This window comes from Triticum dicoccoides, chromosome 2B (genome assembly GCF_002162155.2).
Source record: "Triticum dicoccoides isolate Atlit2015 ecotype Zavitan chromosome 2B, WEW_v2.0, whole genome shotgun sequence".
In the NCBI taxonomy this organism is placed as follows: Eukaryota; Viridiplantae; Streptophyta; class Magnoliopsida; order Poales; family Poaceae; genus Triticum; species Triticum dicoccoides.
Genome location: NC_041383.1, coordinates 798,143,002 through 798,161,250, shown reverse-complemented (window position 1 = coordinate 798,161,250; position 18,249 = coordinate 798,143,002). Strand labels below are relative to the sequence as shown.

The following is an 18,249-nucleotide window of genomic DNA, read 5'->3' as shown; positions in this document are numbered from 1 at the left end:
AGTTGAAAAGTTTCAGACAAATCAGGAGGTTTCCTTGTAGGTCGTACAATCTATTTGAAATAATATACTCAATCTATTGCAGGGTTCCCGAGTTTCTGAATTCTCTGTGGAAAATAGCCTTCTTTAGACAGAATCACATGCTTTGCTTTATCAAAGGTTTAAAGTTTAAATGATCATGATAGATTCTTTCAAATTATACACTAAAATGCAAAAAAGAAACAACTCAATCAATGAATACAGAATACAATATATGTCATCTTAAATTTTTTATTATTCATGGTTCGCTAGAAATTATACTTCCTCCACACAAGATGCACTCTCGCGGCTACTCGCAATACCTCTTTCATGCAATTGAGTTTTTTAAACAACATATGATAATTCCAACATTTTAAAATGCAACAAATTCATCATCAGATGCATGCATGCATGGGGTCGATGTGGCTGGAGGTGGGTGTGATCAGGCGAGTCCAACGAGCTTCTCGTTGAGCTCTTAACCTTGTAAGCCTTCTCAGGGTCATTGGCCTCCTGCAAAAGCATGTTCCCACATGACGTCCAGTCTTGTTCCGGCTCCAGTACACGTCTGAAAACGTTTGTTTTATCTGCACAATATTATATGGTATCTTTTGTTATCGCTTATTGAAGCTTCTGTTGGACAAAATATATCTTATTGGACATCACATATTTATAATAAAATTTTGTACTTATATAAAGATCGGCATGCCAATAAATCTTAACAAGTTGTTTTGATTGATAGAGAACTTCATCATAAAACATTAATTACTATTCTTTACAATTGTATCTTACAACATTACTACATTGACGTTATGTATTGGATATTAAAATCATTACACACATATAGATCATGATAAAGTAGCACTTTGTTTGTTGTAAAGTAATTATAATATTGTTTTACATGTTAATTTCGGAATTTTTTTCTCAACTAATTTTAAGCAAATAACACAAATTGACATAATCACTTTAATATTTAGAAAAATATGTGCAACTTAGATGTACTACAGTCGCATTATATGTGTCTGTTCTATTTTAGTGTATTTATATATTCTGATAAAGATCTACAGTGTATGGAGTAACAAATATACTAAAAGAGGTTTGTAGATGAGGACAGTTCAACTTAGTTATTACTCACAAAAAAATCTAGAATGTATGAGGTGTCAACAAGTGGTTCGTGGTGTTTTGGAAGCCGAGGAATCACATGGTGTTCAACTGCGTTGCCTCAAGTGTCGACTAGTTGCTCTACATTTCCCATAACCATGTCATGTTGTTGCGGGTTCGCGCATCCAAGACTGTACTCCACCTTCTCATTATCTCTCGAAACAGGTTTTCGCCCCGCTTTATAGATAAAGCACAAACCAAGTTACACGGCCGAACGATACATGGTAGTGAGGGTGCCCTCTTACACAGCAGATACCGGGATAACCGGACCACAAAAAACACAAATTACATTGCTGAGAGATAATACAGGCAGACTAGACTAAAACATCACGACACACCCTAGGACACCTAAACTCCACGACAACGCCCTCAAAAGGGAAAACGACGCTAGGTGTCGCCACTGTCGAGTCTGATCGGACTAAGGTCTCACCCGGAACCTTGACACGGAGAGAAGAACCACGACGACATCCTCAAGAGAAAAGTGGCACCCGCAGGCGTCGCCGCCGTCGACGCCAAAGTGCGGAGCTTTCGCTCGGCAACTCATCCGTACCACCACGTGGCACTCAAGACAATCACAACGTGTACCAGCCTCCGGATCCGAATCTGGGCAACACTCCCAAAAATTACACAGAGCAAGCCCGAGACACCCACCGCTACAACCTCGCACTCACCTTGGCGAGTAGTCCGCCCCATGGTTATCTGCCATCCCTGTACATAGTTTTTCTTCTCCTTCTCTCTTTTCCTCATCATGGCTCTTTTTTAATCTTGTATTGTTGTCTTGCTTAATGGAATGACTGAGTTCAGGTTGACTATTATTGCCTCCAAGTTGATGCATCAATGATATAAAAAAAATCCTTCTCAGGCTCGCGCTATTTGGAAGTGATCATTGTTCTTTTTACATATGTTTACCTTCATACAAGTTTGTAACATGCATACAACAAGTCATTTGCCTCTTCCACAGAAAAGAGAAAGCCTTTAGCTCAATATTTCAACCAAACAAGACATATCCATCATCTATGCAAAATTGGTTACTAGTACCTAATCGGTCACGCAAGCACATGACGCTTGTGGAGCAAGATAACTCTTTAACACATTAATAAAATGATTGCGCCAAAAAGTTTTCTAGTTCCATAAACTTTTCAGCATGTCTTCTTCTATTTTGATCTCTTTTTTACATTCCCTGTTTTAGCATAGGAATCTGTTACATCGCATCATCATAGTTCAGAACAGAAGGAAAGTTAAGTAACCTTTTCTGGGTCCTTGCAACGTTATTATGGGAGCAACATCTTTCAATGTTAGTTGTGATATTGTTATCTGTGTAATGTCTTGCAAGAATAAATCAACCGTACAAGGAAGAAAACTCACAATTATCCATCTAAGCTACACCTTCTCCACACACAAATCCATCTAAGCTACACCGAAGCATTGCACTTTCTGAGTTCACGCAGCCATTGTAGTTGGTATTTCTCAAATCCTCGACCGATTCTAGAAACACAACACCTGCAGTAATATCTGATTTCATCCAGGAAACATTGACACAAATGAGCATAGCACCACCTTTGAACGGGTAGCTGCATAGAGTTTTTTTCCAGTGCTTCCGCTTCTAGTTCCAGTCAAGCAGTTGCAGACAAACCAGGAGGTGTCTCTATAGGGACGTAGCATCTACCTGAACCAAAATACTCAATCTGCTTCAATGCTGCTGGGTTTCTGATTTTTTGTGTGTGGAAAATAGCCTTCTTTAGTTGAAGGCCGGCGCCATACACAGCAAAGGAGTGCCTCCAAGCTAAAATGGTTAGCATCGACTACAAGATAAGAGGCGCCTCCAACTTTCTCTTCAGACTAAAATTATATTGTGTCCCTACTTGCCATGCTCACTAGTCACTGGTGCATGTTGTAGATTGGTTGATTGAAAAAAAAAACTTTTTTTTATGTGACTGGTGCCTGCTACGGGGATTCATCTTAGAGGCCAAACTGAACTTTATGCCCTACACGGTTTTGGGCAAAGTTTAGAGACAGCCATGTGGACCCCAGCTTAGATGCCATGCACCCTCTAAATGCTGTGGATGCCTACAACCATATGCTCTGTTTTATCGAAGGTTTAAAGTTTAAACAAACATGAATAGGTTCTTCCAATGCACAATAATAAAATGGTAAAAAGAAGCAACTCAATCAATCAAACCAGATCACAATATATGTCATCCTCAATTAGGCCTGCGGTTTTATTATTCATGGTTGGCTGAAAATTGTACATCTTCCACACGAGATCTGTGCACTCTCGCCGACACTTGCAAGGCCTCTCCCGCGTAATTGAGTTTTTAAAAAGACGTAAAAATGGTAATTACCAACATTCAAGATGCGACAAATTCTGCATTGGCATCCTACACGCATGCATTGCCCGGACGTGGCCGGAGCCGGAGGTGGGTGGGAGATCAGGCGAGTCCGACGAGCTTCTCGCTGAGCTCCCAGACCTTGCGGGCCTTCTCGGGGTCGCTGGCCTCCTGCGAGAGCTGGTTCTCGAACGACGCCGAGTCCTTGTTCCAGCTCCAGTAGACGCCGGACTTGGTCAGGCTGGGCTCCGCCACCACCTGCGCCAGCCTCTTGCCGGACTCCGCCTCCGACACGAACCCCTTGGTGATGAACTTCTGGAACGGCGGGAAGAGTGTGCGGAACAGCGGGATGTGCTCGCGGAAGAGCCCCGTGGTGGCGATGCAGCCGGGGTAGAGCGAGGAGAAGGTGATGCCGGTGTCCTCGTGGTACCGCCGGTGGAACTCCTGCATGGTCAGCATGTTGCACACCTTGCTGTCCTTGTACGCCTTGGCGCCGTCGAAGCTCTCGTCGCCGTCTATCATGGCGGAGCCCGAAGCGCCGCTGAGGCCGCCGGCGAGCCCGCGGAGGTCGCCGAGGCTGGCCTTGGGCGGCACGTTGCCCGCCAGCGTGTTGCTGTTGCCGGTGATGGAGCCGACGATGACCATGCGGCGGGACGGGTAGTCGGACTTCTGGAGGTCCTCCATGAGGAGGCGGGCGAGCAGGAAGTGGCCGAGGTGGTTCACGCCCACGCTCATCTCGTGCCCGTCGGCGGTGAAGGTCGGCGTGCGCGCCGTGGGGCGGTAGATGGCGGCGTTGCACACGAGCACGTCCAGCGGCATCTCGGCGCGGCGGAACGCGTCGACGAACTGCCGGACGCTGTCCAGCGAGGCGAGGTCGAGGTGCATGATGGTGTAGCTCCCGTCAGCCATGCCAGCAGCCTTGGCCGCCTTGGAGGCCTTGAGGAAGTCTCGGCACGCCATGACCACGTGCCACTTGCCCGTCTCCGCCAGCGCCTTGGCCGCCGCCAGGCCCAGCCCGGAGGACGCGCCCGTGATCACCACCACGCCCTGCCGCAGCGTCTTCTTGCCGCTCGGCTTCGCCGTCGCCGAGCCCGGGCTCGTCGTCACCGACGAAGGCGCCGTGGCCACCTGCGTCTTCACCGCTAGCGACGCCTTCTTCGCCTTGCTGCTCACGCCCAGGTAAGCCGCCGTGTCCTTCACCGTCACGGCGCCCAAGCCATTACCCTGCATCCATCAAAAGAACAAAATACACATCCATGAATCTCACCACCGACGCCAAATATATATCCAGCAGCTATGTGCATTGGGTTGATTAGTTACCTTCTTGGGGACGGAGAGGGTGGAGGGGAGGAGCTGGAGAGCCATGGATGACGGTGAGCTCGGACGGACGACTGTCGCTAGCGAGCTCGAGCGTGCGCCGCGAGTGTACTGTGCTGATGTACTGTACTTGGCGAGTTGGTGAGTGAGCTCTCGCTCGCCGGCGGCATTTATACACGGGAGGAGCACCACGGGCTGCGGATAACGGCGCGTGGCCGGAGCCACCGTGGCGCCTCCACAGCCAATCACAGGGCGTGGACGGGATTTTCTGGGACGGATTTGTCCCATCGACGCTGGATATTTCTGGCGCTTTTCGCCAACGGCCGACAGCGACGGCAAGCGATCCTCTGCGCCCGGCGCTGCCGTCGCTCCCTCCAGATCGCTGCCATGGCAGCGGGTCAGTGGCTGGACCTGCGCGGCGAGCCGGCTGGGCGGAGCACGGGATGGAGTTGCCGGCAAATCTGGAAATAATGCAGCATGGCCTGCATGGGTGAGGGCGTGTGGGCCCGGCACGTAGATCTGTCCCTTTGCAATGCGCCGCGACGCCACGTAGGCGCGGGAAGTGCCCATGTGAACGTGTAGTAAGCGACTGGCTGCGGGCGCGACACGTAGGATCGACCCATTGGGTCTGGGCCGACGTGGCGTCCGAGGTGGCGGGTCGAGCTTTGCGCCTTTTACCTCCCGGAGCCATGCATCTCACGTGTCCTTACTTCTATCTTCTATCCGTTTATGGCTTCGCGAACCTTTGTCAAATGGAGCAGCGTCCATGGCATGCCACGGTGCGCTTGCGCCATTTACCTCTGACAGTGAAGAAACCGACCGTTTTGGAGCCAAGTTGCATGGCTATGGACTACACGTAAAACAGTATGGCAGTACTAGCTAGTAGCTACTGCACTTGGGAGAGTGGGAGTCGTGGGAGTTCCATCCATGTCGATCCATACAACTTTACTGCATTTGCTAGGCTGTCTCTCAATATATTTTTTTTGGAAAAAGTAACCTTGTACGCATGTCTTAGGACAAACGTTTCTGATTGCAAAACATCAAAACCGTATTGTACAAAGGAGTGGCACAGCTCGTGTCATCTTTCACTCACGCGCAACTCCAAATAAACACCATAATATTGGCTATGACTACGACAATTAGCACGGGGGTTAAGCCTGCGAGAGTTACATTATGAGGCAGCTAACTAGAGAGACCAGGCGAAAAGAGACAGAGAGTTGACGAAGCCAGAGTAAAACAATATCGAGAGGACAAAAAAAACTGTCAAAAACAACAATTTGAGAGCACAAAATGGCCAGCAGGAGGTCAGGACATCTATCCTTACTAAGACTGCTACTAGTAGTAAGTTTGCATGGGTACCAACAAGAAGTCTCTTCAAGGACGCTTTACTAAAACGACTTCATGGTTGCCTAGAGCTGAAATAACATGTCTCTAGGTATGAAATTAGATGTCTGCATTGTACCGGGACGTGGAGTATCTACGCGCGAGCTCAGATGAGCTCGTTATCTAGGACGTTGGCTGATGTGCGGAGATGTGTGCCAGTTCTATATACGTGCGTTCTGGGCTGGTTAAGAAATGGTCACTGTGGCGAAATACGTAGATGGCAGGCGCGGTTGGTGGGCCGCGTTCTGACGGGCAGAGAAACGTCCGTTTCGGGTTGAAGAGGTGGGCTATGGATCAGAACAGTTTTTTGCCGTCTATTCTGTGGCACCGAGTGTGAGATTTCCCGTTTGCTGGGCCCATGGCAGGGATTAAGTCCTTGGTCTGGTGGGTTCGGCTAGGGGAGAGTTGACCTAGCTTTCAAAGGGCTGGCGGTGAGCGGCGGCGGCGACGGCGACAAGGATGGAGTTCCTGATGCAGCCTATATGCGGGTATGTAAATCTGGCTGTTTGCCTTCGTTGTAGGTACCTGAGACCGTAAATGTGTTCATTCCGAGCCGATTTGCGTGTGCGTGCTGCAGATCGACTTTCCTTGAAGAGGTTGGGGAGAGTTTGGTGCCCGACCCTCTGGTGGCCGGTGCGGTCGATGCTGAGATGGTAGTGCAGCATCCGTTGGTGGCGCCGGAGACGGAAGGACACCAGGTGCGGGTTGAGGATCAGCCGGCAGCTACAGGGGAGGGGCAGATCTTGATGCGCAGTGCAGCAGCGGAGGACATGAGGGACGTCTCACCACCAAGCTCGGAGCTATCTACTGGGAAGATGAACCCACGAGCTCCTGGATGGAATAAGAGGTTAGGCCATGGATAAATGATTTTGACATCAATAACTGAATATGTTGGTGCCATGGAATGGAATGAAATGGTTGAGTACAATCGGTGTTATTTAATTTCTTGCGAGGCTGGATTGCATAAGCAATGTGAGTTACAAGCTGGAAATTTAAGCAGTTAATTGTCATGTCTACTTATTGCTGAACAGAGCAGCACGTTCGTAGCAAATTTTGAAATCTATGAATTACAGACACGATACGATGGGCAGAAGGTGTGCGGCAGAAGCAAATAGTGGACTGATGAGAGTAGGAATATGGTTTAAGAGTTGCTGGGTAATAAATTCCAAAACATGGTTAGCCTGCCTACCGTTTATTTGTATGTACAGCTGACATAAGAAGCTGTAAGTAATTTTTCCATGGATTGTACTGATTTCGCAATGCATTGTTGTCTATGATTCGACCTAATTGTATACTTTTGCCTTTGCCCTGCATTGTTTGGTATTCGTATTGATCAGTTAGCTGTAGGTGAGATGTTAATAGAAGAAGCTCCTGGCTAGTTTTCGGAGAGAAATTGCATATAAGTATAAAAACTGTCTTGGTTTTCACAATCAATTACGCTTCTTTGTGGAAGAAAAAGTGTATTGTCTTGCTGTCATCGGGTGGGAGTATCTCGGTCAGAGTGAGGCTTCGTTCCCGCATTGATCCCCTTTACAGTAGAGTTGGCACATAAGATTGAATTTATGCTCACTGCAAGCATGAAGTACTTGCTGCTCACAGCGTGCAGTGTGATTGCAGGTTGAGGATAGGTGCCGCTGCACCAAGTAGGCCGCCTTGCCCAAACCGTGTCAGTGCCTTCGAGAGGGCTGTTCGAAACTATGCTGAGAATCCAAGAGACAATGTGGTCACACCAACTATTGGCACGACATTTGACTCCGTTGGAGAGGCTTATGACTTCTACAATTTGTATTCATGGGAGAAGGGCTTTGGGATCAGATATGGCAAGAGTCGGCTTAATGTGGAGAGGGTTAAATGCATGCTAGAAATTGTCTGTGGTTGCTCGGTAAGTATGATTTGTTGTATTTATGCAGTGTAGAATTTATTGGGGTTCATCAAGCTTGACGTGACTTGAATAAATCTACTTGTGGTCCATTTTCCTTAGGGAAAGGCTGGTGTCGAAAATACAAGATCATGCCGCTGCGAATGCCCGGCTCTAATAAGGCTCCTACGAGCAGAAGATAATGGGTGGTATATTGCAGAGCATAGAGATACTCACAACCACTTGTTGTCGCCTAACTTTGGCGAGACACTCCACTGGCCATCGCACAAGCATATAGATGTTTACACAACAGATCTTGTGAAGCAGTTGCGGCAGAATAATGTAAATTTGGCTAAGGTATACAGCATAATCGGTGGTTTCTTTGGATCGATGGAGAATGTCCCCTTCACAAAAAGGTCTTTGCGCAGCCTCTGTGGTCGAATTAACCGAGACAACGCAGAGGATGACTGTGAAGAAGACAATGGATGTCTTTGCAGAGATTGGTGCTAAAGATCCGCATTTCACATATAGGGTCCAAGCTGACAGTGATGGCAGAATTAGGAATTTGATGTGGGCTAGTGGGAACAGCAGGCTGCAGTACTCTTTCTTCGGGGATGTCATAACCTTTGACACAACTTACAGGACAAACTTGTACGACATGCCATTTGGTCTGTTTGTTGGTGTGAACAACCATTTCCAGAGTGTGATTTTGGCGGGAGTATTGGTTCGTGATGAGACTGAGGATAGCTTTGTGTGGGTTTTCTCTGAGTTCCTTCGAATGATGGGCGGATCCGCACCGGTAACTATACTCACAGGTAAGAAAAATATTTTTTAAAGCTTGTGGATATTCGTCCATGGTTGTTATTCGGGAGCGTATATTAATTAGTTCGCATTGCATTGTTTTCTTCTCTCAGATCAGAACCGTGCTATGGAGCTGGCTATCAACAAGGTCATGCCAAATACAACACACAGGTGGTGTAAATGGCATGTGTTGAAGAAAGCAAAGGAGACACTTGGTTCGTTGTACACGAAGAAAAGCGAATTCAGGGCAGAATTTTACAAGGTGATAAACCACATGCTCACGGAAGATGAATTTGAGAAAAGTTGGGAGCTGCTGTTGGACAAATCTCTACTACTATTAAAAGAGCAAACTAGACTTATTTTACAACCACCCAAACAAGTGTACACAGAACAATCAGAACCTCAGATCTAATCCATTTAGTCAAATCTAACAGTATATAATGACCCGATGGTCTGCCAGCCGATTGAACAACTGGGATTCAATGTTCTGCCGCGGCGGCAGACCATGGTCGCGCACTCCCCCCTGATGACCGATGTGATCCGTAATTTTAGGATCATCCTCAACCTCCCTCCCCTCGAATTCGCACAGATTCGCTCCATCCCCAACCTCCCCGGTGCCCTACCGCCTCCTCCCCTCATGGCCGCCCCTCCCTAGCCGTCCGTCCTGCACGCAGACTCTCGCTGCAGACCCCGTCTGGTCTGCCCGCAGACCCGCCGCTCCCTCCTCGCCGTCCTTCAATTCTGCCCCTGCCTCCCCTCTCTCTTGCAGCGGAGCAGAAGCGGAAGCGCCGGGAGAAGATCAACCGACGATTCATTGAGCTATCCACCGTCATCCCCGGCCTCAACAAGGTCGGCTCCTCTTCTTACACATACGTACATATCCAACAAAATAAATTTCTTAACTGATTGGCCCAACTAATTCGCTCAGATGGACAAGGCGATGATCCTTTCAGACACCATGAAGTACGTCAAGCAGTAGTAGGAAAATCTCAAGGCACTCGAGGACGCGACCTCCAGAGCATCCAGTCCGCGGTGCTCGTCAGGAAGTTGTGCACAGCCGCGCCAGAAGACGTCGGCGGCTGCTGTCCGTCATCGTCCGCAGCGGGCGTAGCTGGAAGCACAACACCGACGACCAGGAAAGTGCTGCTGGAGGTAGAGCTCCCCTCTTATTGTTTCCCATATCCCCTTTCTTTCAAAATTCTGAACCCAAAGATACAGATCCACCGACGTTGCACTCGGTCATGAATATTGCATCCACCTGCATCAACAAGGCGTCTATAATATCTACCTGCATGCTTAGGCTAGCGCTTGTGTACCTCCATGTTGCCATATGCTTCCAATCGGTTCAGAAGAAATCCATCTTATATGTGCATACCTGTCAAAAACCATAAAGCACTCTGGTGAATCACTTTGGGAGTTCATGGTTGTGCCAAAAATTGGTACCAGATCACCGGTTGTTCGTCCATGATTTTCAAAAAGCAAGTACAAGATCATGATGTTACTGAAGTGAGAAGATGATTGATCTATAACCCAGTTGTGCGTCAAGCCTGCGTCAATGGTGTTTCCAACGATCAACTATCCCCCTCTTTTGTAGTATTGACAAAAACCGTGCCAATGTTGCTACAGTTTCATCACCAAAAAAGATAATCCAGTTTTGTTAAATTAATTTATGTAATAATATGTTCATTACTGATCCTGAACAAGGAGTAGACAGATTATAGTTTCTAAAGCTTCTTTGTCGATATGCATAGGCGAGAAGGACAGCTGGAGTCGCCGCTGTCGCTTATGGAGCTCCACACCATTGCCCAGTTGTACAATAGCATGTGCAATCTTCTCCATTCAAGACTAAGTGCAAATGGTGAACTCTTTGCCAAACAAGAAGATATGAGGATCAGGCATATAGGCCCCCATAAGGTAGCTATATAGGAATTCATGTGTAGTAGTGTGGATTATGGTCACATTTTGTCTAGGACTGCAGATAACTATGTCAATAAAAATGGATATTTTGCATATTTTCTGAATTTTGAGTAAGGGCTTCATGTATAAGCTATGCAGTAGTTTTGATTTGGGGCACTGATCAATTCTTCACATGCAGGAACATGGAGAGATGAATCTGGTCGATTGTAGCCACAAGGTGAGTGGCTTGATCCTTAATTAATCCAGTTAAATTTCATGGATTATTGATTAGTTTTTCAGCAGGCAAATTTTTGTACATCTGATTGTAGGGATACTGTTGTAGTATTTGGGAGAAAGAGTACGTCTGCACCTGATGGTGATATGCCAAAGTTTTGTATTTTCTAGGTAAATTTGCTACATGGGAAGATTCCTCAATGGCAACAATACACCATGATAGTGATAATGATATACATCCTATGCTGAACAAGAGCAAGACAGAAAAGAGTAAAAGATTCTCCCCGAAGTAATTACGGATTGCTATTTTCAATTCTAAGTAAAAAAGAATATAAGGTTACAATTCATCACCTGAAAAAACATATCTTTGTAGTCATAGTAATGCTTCTCCAACTGACCATACCCTTAAGCATTTGATGAAAGTGGATATATCATCAAGAGCCTTGCAAGCAAATTTATCTACAATAGGAAACACACGATGATGAAATATCAGATATTCCAAATCACTATATGAAATGTTTAATGTTTACTTCCCCTTGTAACGTTAGCTTATCTAGCAAATTTCTGTTATTCTGTACATCTGATTGTTAAATTTCAAATAGTACAGGAACCAGATATCCAGATATAATAGAGTAGGGATCGACACTAACTAAACCTCTTGACACGCTCATTTGAAAGTCAAGTATATTTATGCAGCAACGCCTTATTACTCCTACAGAAGATACCATTACTGCTGCTCATAGAAGAGATATTACACCATCAGTTGAGTTTAGCTCAATCTGCAGTTTTCATTACAATGCATGAATCTTATTTATCTTGCTTCAAATGAACAAACAAGAGAGGATGAAGTACCCATCTTCCAGTCATCTGGCAAGCAACAGTCTTGTGCATATTGCAGACCTTCTTAGCAATCATCATCGAGTGCCATTGTGTCTTGATTAACACAATTGTACAGGGATCTTGAATAGCACATCAAACAGAGGCACGCCTAATTGAAATTACATTGGTACATTAGTACACGGTAAACTGCACAGTACGAATTAAAATTTAAGTGCAAAGATACGATAATCCAGAGTAGACACGTAATAATGTCTAAGAACTAAGATCAAATGAGAATTAAACCTGACGGACAATACAGCAATGAAAATTCATTTCACAATAATATAGCTCATACCAGTGGAGGCATCGAACTGTGCCCATATATTTTTGCGCATCCACGCCCGCTCCTTGTTGTCTTGTTGCGGGCATCCGCGCTGGGTCGCCCGCGAGCATGCTGAGCTCGAGCGTATCCTTCGGCACTTCCAACGGAGCCTAGCGCTAGGATGCTCCCGTGCATGCCGAGCTCGGGGACCTCCTCGGCCACTTGGGCGACCGGGTTCGACCAAAAGGCGGGGAAGAGCAGGGGTGGCCCGAGGAGGCGGGGAGAGGGAGCTGGCGATGACCAAGGAAGAATGGGGAACGACGGGGAGAAATGTGAGGGCCGATGGGATTTTTTTTTAGGTGAAGCGGTGGGTGGGTAGGTAGGTGACGGTGGGACTAAGTGATGGTGTGAGGGGCCTAACTGAGGGAACCGTCTCCCTGTCCATTGATATGGGCTAGAAAATTACCAAAAGTCCGATCAATCCAGCCCGGCCGTTCGTCTGATGCCCGATGCCTAGCGCTCGGCTGAGTTTCTTTACCTGCTAATTAGCGTTCTTGAAGCAGAAACCAAGCTAGCTGCTAGGTAGGCAACAAATGAATCATATCCAAAATTAAAGTATTTGTAAAGGTGTTGTTATATTTCAGTTGACTTAGACTAAGTTGAGTGATATTAGCATGTTTATTTTTTTTAAAAAAAATCACCTTTTTCATTGGATTTATGTTTTCTAAATTTTGATACATGAATATATTTGTCATTTTTTTAATCGAGACTCAATAATTATTTTTATCTCTCTAAAAACATTCCAATATTTTATTATCCTTCTAAAAATACATGAAGACGGAGGAGGATCTCCTCGATAAATATTACCTCTGTACGTTAATATAAGACATTTTTTCAGTTTAGTTTACAGAGGGCGTAGTACATAATGTTGTTTAGTTATTGTTTTTAAAAATTATGTAACAAATTATAACAAAGTTATGTGATCGTGAATTTTTTGTGAAGACATGTATGCCTGTCCTGTATTACACGTGCACTCTCATTGTTGGGCATGAGACATATTTCGATGGCTCGGTAAAAAAAATCACTAAAAAAGATTTAAAATGGATTTTTTTTATAAATTATGATACGTGCGTTGCACGTGCACGCTTACTAGTACAAGCTAAGAGGTCATGATTACATGACACAGTTGTTTGAGATTCGTAAGAAATGGGCGAAGCCTTCCTTCAAGGGGGTATTCTGTGCGAAAATGACAAGCACACAGCGGAGTGAGAGCGCGAACCACATGCTGAGAAATTATGTCCCTCCTGGATGCCCAATGCACATGTTTGTCCAGAAATACATGAGGCTTCAGTTCGATCGCGAATCGGAGGAGAATTACGAGGAGAAACGCACACGCATTGTAAGTGCATATATGATGTTCGGGAAAAATTTTATGTGCTAACGAGCATGGTAGTACTATGAAAGAAAAAATGCCTAAATTTCTGATGTTCTGGCAAATTTGCAGGGGAAGCCACTGATGAGGGCTAATCTTGCAGTGGAGAGGCATGCAAGCAAGATATACACACGAGCTATGTTTGAACAGTTTGGGCATATTTTGTATGAGTGTGGAGCTTATCAGGTGGAGGAGATTGAGAAACACAAAACATACATGGCAATACATAGCGAAACAGAGAAAAGGGAGAAGTGGTGTAGAGTATCTTACAAGGTGACTATGCTCGACGGTGGAGATGAGTTTGATTGCGAGTGTGGATAGTTTGCGCATATGGGACTGCTTTATAGTCACGTTCTGAAGGTTAGTTGTCTGTCATAGTTCTGTCAAAAATTAATTCTGTTCGTCGTGGAATGGCCTAATATTAATTTATTGTTTGCCTGATGATTTGTAATGTATGTTGATTACTAGATTGGTTTTATCATAAATCAGTCACCGGGTAAATGGTGTTAGATTTTGGATATGGTATGGCAAGCAGGATGTAGATGAAACTCGCGGGCTGAGCCATGTGAATGTTGTTTTGTTCATGCAGGTCTTGGATTTCATTCGAGCTAAAGAAATACCGGCGAAGCATATCGTGAAGAGGTGGACAAAGGATGCAAGAGATGTTGTACCTGCTCATCTAGCTCAGTACCAAAAAGACAGTATGCAAAACAATCCTTTCTCTTATAGACATTTCACCATGTACATGCATGCGATGGAATTAGTTAGGCTAGGGGACACCAGCGTTGAAGCATACAACAGTCTGATGGACCTGTTCAGGGCGAATTTGACAGTAATGCTCCCATTCACGGAAATTAGAGATGGTCTAGGACTAGAGGATAGACTGGCAGACAAGGGCGCAATTGTGAATGAGCGGAGCCGTAGTGCTTTAGTCATAGAATAGAATGACAATGTGGGCGGAGTTGCTGCGGAACTTCCGCATAATGATTCTATGTCAAGGACAAGCAACCGGTTGGATGGCCTGCTGGCTCCGGCAAAAAGGAAAGAGATGGGGCGACCCACAACAAGCAGGGAGAAGGCTCCGTATGAAGGGCTAAGCAAACGGACCAGATTCTGCATGATTTGTCGTAGAGAAGGTCACAAGCGAACAACATGCCCTGAGCGCGGTGACATGCCGAAGCAACCAAGGAAGCCTGCTAGGTGCAAGAACTGTGGTGTCGAAGGACACCGGCGGAACAATTGCAACAAAGCAATGGAACTAAGACTCGCTGGAGGTGTGTGAAGAGTAGTGGTAGTCTGAGGCCACCTGTGTGTTATGATATGAAACCTTATTTTATCGCGGGACGTGATGTCGTGCTTGTAACCGTCTGGTTAAAGTCCAATTTCAAGGTGTCCCTATTTCTAACTAAGTTCTGTTAATATTCAGACTTGCTGCTGGCAAACACCTACTCTGTTGGGTTTTCCAGGTTTTACTGTCTGTATGAGTGTCTGTATGAGTTGATTCAGTGTAGTACTGAATTCAGGCTGGATCCCAAGATGTGTGACTGCGTGTGTGTGTGGCTGTGGTTTTCTTATATTTTAAAACATGACATGGGGTATGGGTTGGCGACTGGATATGAAATAACATGTATGTGTCAAGTTCTCTGTGAATGTGTGCCAGGTGTCAACACGCATGGCGCAGTAGAGGGGTTTGAAATTTGAACGGCCTGAGCGGGAAAGAGGTGCATGTGCTGCTATAAAAGATGAAGCAAGCTGCAGACTGGGGGACGGCTTCAGTGCGGTCAAGCCAGCTCCATTGTTGTGCTTCTTGGGAAGATGGAGGCTAGAGCTTCATACGGTTCTATTTTGACCGGGGTCAACCTGCAAGAGGTTTGTCCCTTCACTACGAAATCAATTCTCTGTTACAAATTCCTTACATCCAGATGTCATTAGCGAGAGTTTGGGAGCAGGTTCCTTCGAACGGGATTGCTTCTGAAGGGAGTGTGAACCAAGTAGCATCTGATGCCTCAACCGGGCCTGTGCAATCAGATATTACGAGCGGGTCAATGCAGGTGCATGACTGGTGTGTGTGTGTGTGTGTACGCGGCTTGTTGATCTCATTGATTCATGTGGTTCTCTTTTTTCTCGTTGTTCTTCAGAAAAGCTGGTTCTTGGGGAGAGCTTCATATGTGGACGATGCATCTGTCGATGAAGAACAGGAAGTTCGAGGAGACGCTGGATTGGATCCAGAAGCTGGTGGCGTGGAAGGCACTGGTGATCACGATCCCGATGGAATCGCCTAGGATGGGATTGTTGATGCTGAAGAATTTGAGGACGAAGAAGGATCGGCTGCTCAACACGGTGAGATGGGTGAGGACGATGGAGAAGATGAAGTAGTGAGCCCACCAGCTAAGCGTCAACGTCTTGGGTAGGCAAGGGAGTCAGGGCGTGTTTGTGGAGTGTGTACAGTACGTCTCATTGTAATTAGGAGTGTGGGATGCATTTTTTGTTAAACAAAGACGACGGTCTTTGTTTTGTCAGCTGGTTATTAGTGTCGGGGGTTGAGCATTAGAGTAGTTGGGAATTGCTGTATGGTGGCTACCTGGGGTTGAAGAATTTTTTTTATTTTCCATATGAGGTGTTCTTGAAGCTTGCATGCCTGTAAACGCTGATGGGGCCCATGGCCAAGGGGATTAGCAGTTAGTGGCAGTGTGGCTGACTGCAAGCACCCGATTGTTGTGCCAGTGATGCCTGGTGGAACCGCACGGCCAGGGTGGTCCGGTAGCACGGCGCGAGTGGGGGGGGCATCCTCTGTGTTTGTCACAAGTAGCAAAAATGGATCGAGCTGATCAGTTGTTTGTTTCCGATTCTAGATACGTGTCAGGTCCCTGGACTGGTCCCAAATGGAAGTAAATGCTCCCTGCCCGTGCACCCATTACTCAGGTAGTGGTGTTCCATTTCAAGCCCCTAAAGCATGTGGTTAAAATGGAAATGGGTTTGTACCGGAACACGTGTGCGCTAGAATGCAGGACTCAGCGGTACACGAAAAATGTTGTACCCTCATGTTCGGTGAGACCCCGAGCTACGTGCAGCGTGTAGAGGCGGGAAAGTTCCCGCTGAGGCAACCCAAAATATCTAGTGATGTAGCATTTTTGTTGATGAAAAAAAGTTGATGCGTATTTAGCACTGTGGTGGTAAAAAGTTGTCAGGTGGCAGGGGGCCTCGGGTGAAACCGAAGCGACTATTACCTCCCTTGGGCTAGTAGCTGCGGTACTGCTCACTCCATTCCCCAACCCCAACCTCCATCTTTCTCACAGCAGCCTGGGGGAGAACAAGGGCGGAGCTAGGTCTGAGTAAGCGGCGCAGATCCACTATCCGGCGGACTTCTAGGCGGCTCACTTGTGAGTAACAAGAGCGCATGCACCGGTGATGAATCTGCACCCCTCTCTCATCCATATTGCTGTTCTTCCTCCTTGGTGAGCTCATTTGTGACCTCTGCTCTCTGCTACGGCCATGTCTATTTGAATGCAGGAGGTGGATGGCGACCGATGGCAGTCCGGGGAGCCGCAAGCGGCGCAGATCGATCGATGAACCAGATGAGGCGGGAGGATCTAGCCGGAGAAAAAGAAACAAGCATTGGGGGAGCTTGTCCATGGTGGTGTCAGCTAGCGGCTCGCCGGTGGTCGAGCTAAGAAGGAGGGCAACATACTCGAGCATGTTCGCTACTCCGCCACTGCTGACCATCGCCCCGTTTTCTACACCGTCGCCATCCCACTGGTCCACCTAGCTTGCTCACTAACCGGTACGCTGGAACCGTAGATCGAAAGTTCTACGCAACTCTGCTTTCCAGGGTGAACCCAAGAAACATGATATTTATATTTTGGGACGGTGAGGTGCGAAGAATCACGGTCAGGGATGCGGTTAGGATCTTTGGGGTGACTTGTAGAGGTAGGTTAGTTGAGTTCGGGGCACCACCTCACAGATCTGACCTGATGGATAACATCAGGAGGTATCTACGCATAGAGGGCACGGGGCTGTTAGTGTGAAAGACTGTAGGAGGTGATTAGCAAGATCAACCCTTGTTGCATGACCAGGGAGGACACAGTTGCTTTCATGGTAGCTGTCACCATAGTTGTGTGCGCCACGTTCATTGGTCCAAGGCAGTCCGTGCATGTCATTCCTGAAGAAATTTTTCTGGTCGTGCAAGACCCAATACAGATTGGGTCATACAACTGGGGAGCCTACTTGCTGGAGATGGCTAGAAGGGCTGCAAGAAGGCTGCATGCGGACGTACTTGCCGGCATGGATGCGTCTATCCTGTGTGGCAATCCACTTTTCCTTAAAGTGAGTTGTTGGAATGCACCTTTCAATCATTGTGCATGTCTTTATGTTTCTCTCAGCACTAAAAAGTTATATGCCTTTCTAACCTTTTTGTTTGTCGTCCAGTGTTTCACTCTCGACTGGATTGACTTTGGGAGGCATAACTTGCATTCAAACTTTGGGCCAAGGATAGCAGCTTACACACATGATCAAGTTGCGAAGCTAATTAAGCTACTGAAGGCTAATCCTGCTGCTTATAGAGTAAGTACAACATGTACTAAATGGAAGGAGTGGGTGCGCACATCTTCAGTGAAATGAAAATTGCAGGACTAACACTGTCAGCTTTTGCTCTGTTACAGACAAGGCCTGATGGATACATTACTAATCT

General features: G+C 46.6%; 2 protein-coding genes and 1 long non-coding RNA gene across 3 annotated transcripts; 2 read left to right on the top strand and 1 right to left on the bottom strand.

Moving 5' to 3' along the window:
* Nucleotides 1-3,364: 3,364 nt before the first annotated feature.
* LOC119366402 (protochlorophyllide reductase A, chloroplastic-like) lies at nucleotides 3,365-4,955 on the bottom strand. The gene is made up of 2 exons (XM_037632136.1): nucleotides 4,821-4,955; nucleotides 3,365-4,724 (listed from the first exon to the last, which is right to left on the bottom strand). Exons 1-2 carry the CDS (start codon nucleotides 4,863-4,865, stop codon nucleotides 3,603-3,605), a joined length of 1,167 nt encoding a protein of 388 aa, XP_037488033.1. The 5' UTR covers nucleotides 4,866-4,955; the 3' UTR covers nucleotides 3,365-3,602.
* Nucleotides 4,956-9,439: 4,484 nt separating this feature from the next.
* LOC119368856 lies at nucleotides 9,440-11,342 on the top strand. Its single transcript, XR_005176758.1, has 5 exons — nucleotides 9,440-9,708; nucleotides 9,788-10,011; nucleotides 10,611-10,773; nucleotides 10,955-10,993; nucleotides 11,161-11,342. It is a non-coding gene; the product is annotated as an uncharacterized LOC119368856 (long non-coding RNA).
* A 2,010-nt stretch (nucleotides 11,343-13,352) lies between these two features.
* On the top strand, nucleotides 13,353-13,948 carry LOC119368855. Its single transcript, XM_037633991.1, has 2 exons — nucleotides 13,353-13,529; nucleotides 13,635-13,948. The coding sequence occupies exons 1-2, from the start codon at nucleotides 13,377-13,379 to the stop codon at nucleotides 13,881-13,883; spliced, it is 402 nt and encodes a 133-aa protein (XP_037489888.1). The 5' UTR covers nucleotides 13,353-13,376; the 3' UTR covers nucleotides 13,884-13,948.
* The last annotated feature ends 4,301 nt before the right edge of the window (nucleotides 13,949-18,249 follow it).

Excerpts from the sequence above, each read along its gene's own strand:
- LOC119366402 (XM_037632136.1), bottom strand. The coding sequence starts at position 4,865 with ATGGCTCTCCAGCTCCTCCCCTCCACCCTCTCCGTCCCCAAGAAG. Across the intron at positions 4,725-4,820 it reads CCCTCTCCGTCCCCAAGAAG|GGTAATGGCTTGGGCGCCGT; the intron begins GTAACTAATCAA and ends TGATGGATGCAG.
- LOC119368855 (XM_037633991.1), top strand. The coding sequence starts at position 13,377 with ATGACAAGCACACAGCGGAGTGAGAGCGCGAACCACATGCTGAGAAAT. Across the intron at positions 13,530-13,634 it reads AGGAGAAACGCACACGCATT|GGGAAGCCACTGATGAGGGC; the intron begins GTAAGTGCATAT and ends GCAAATTTGCAG.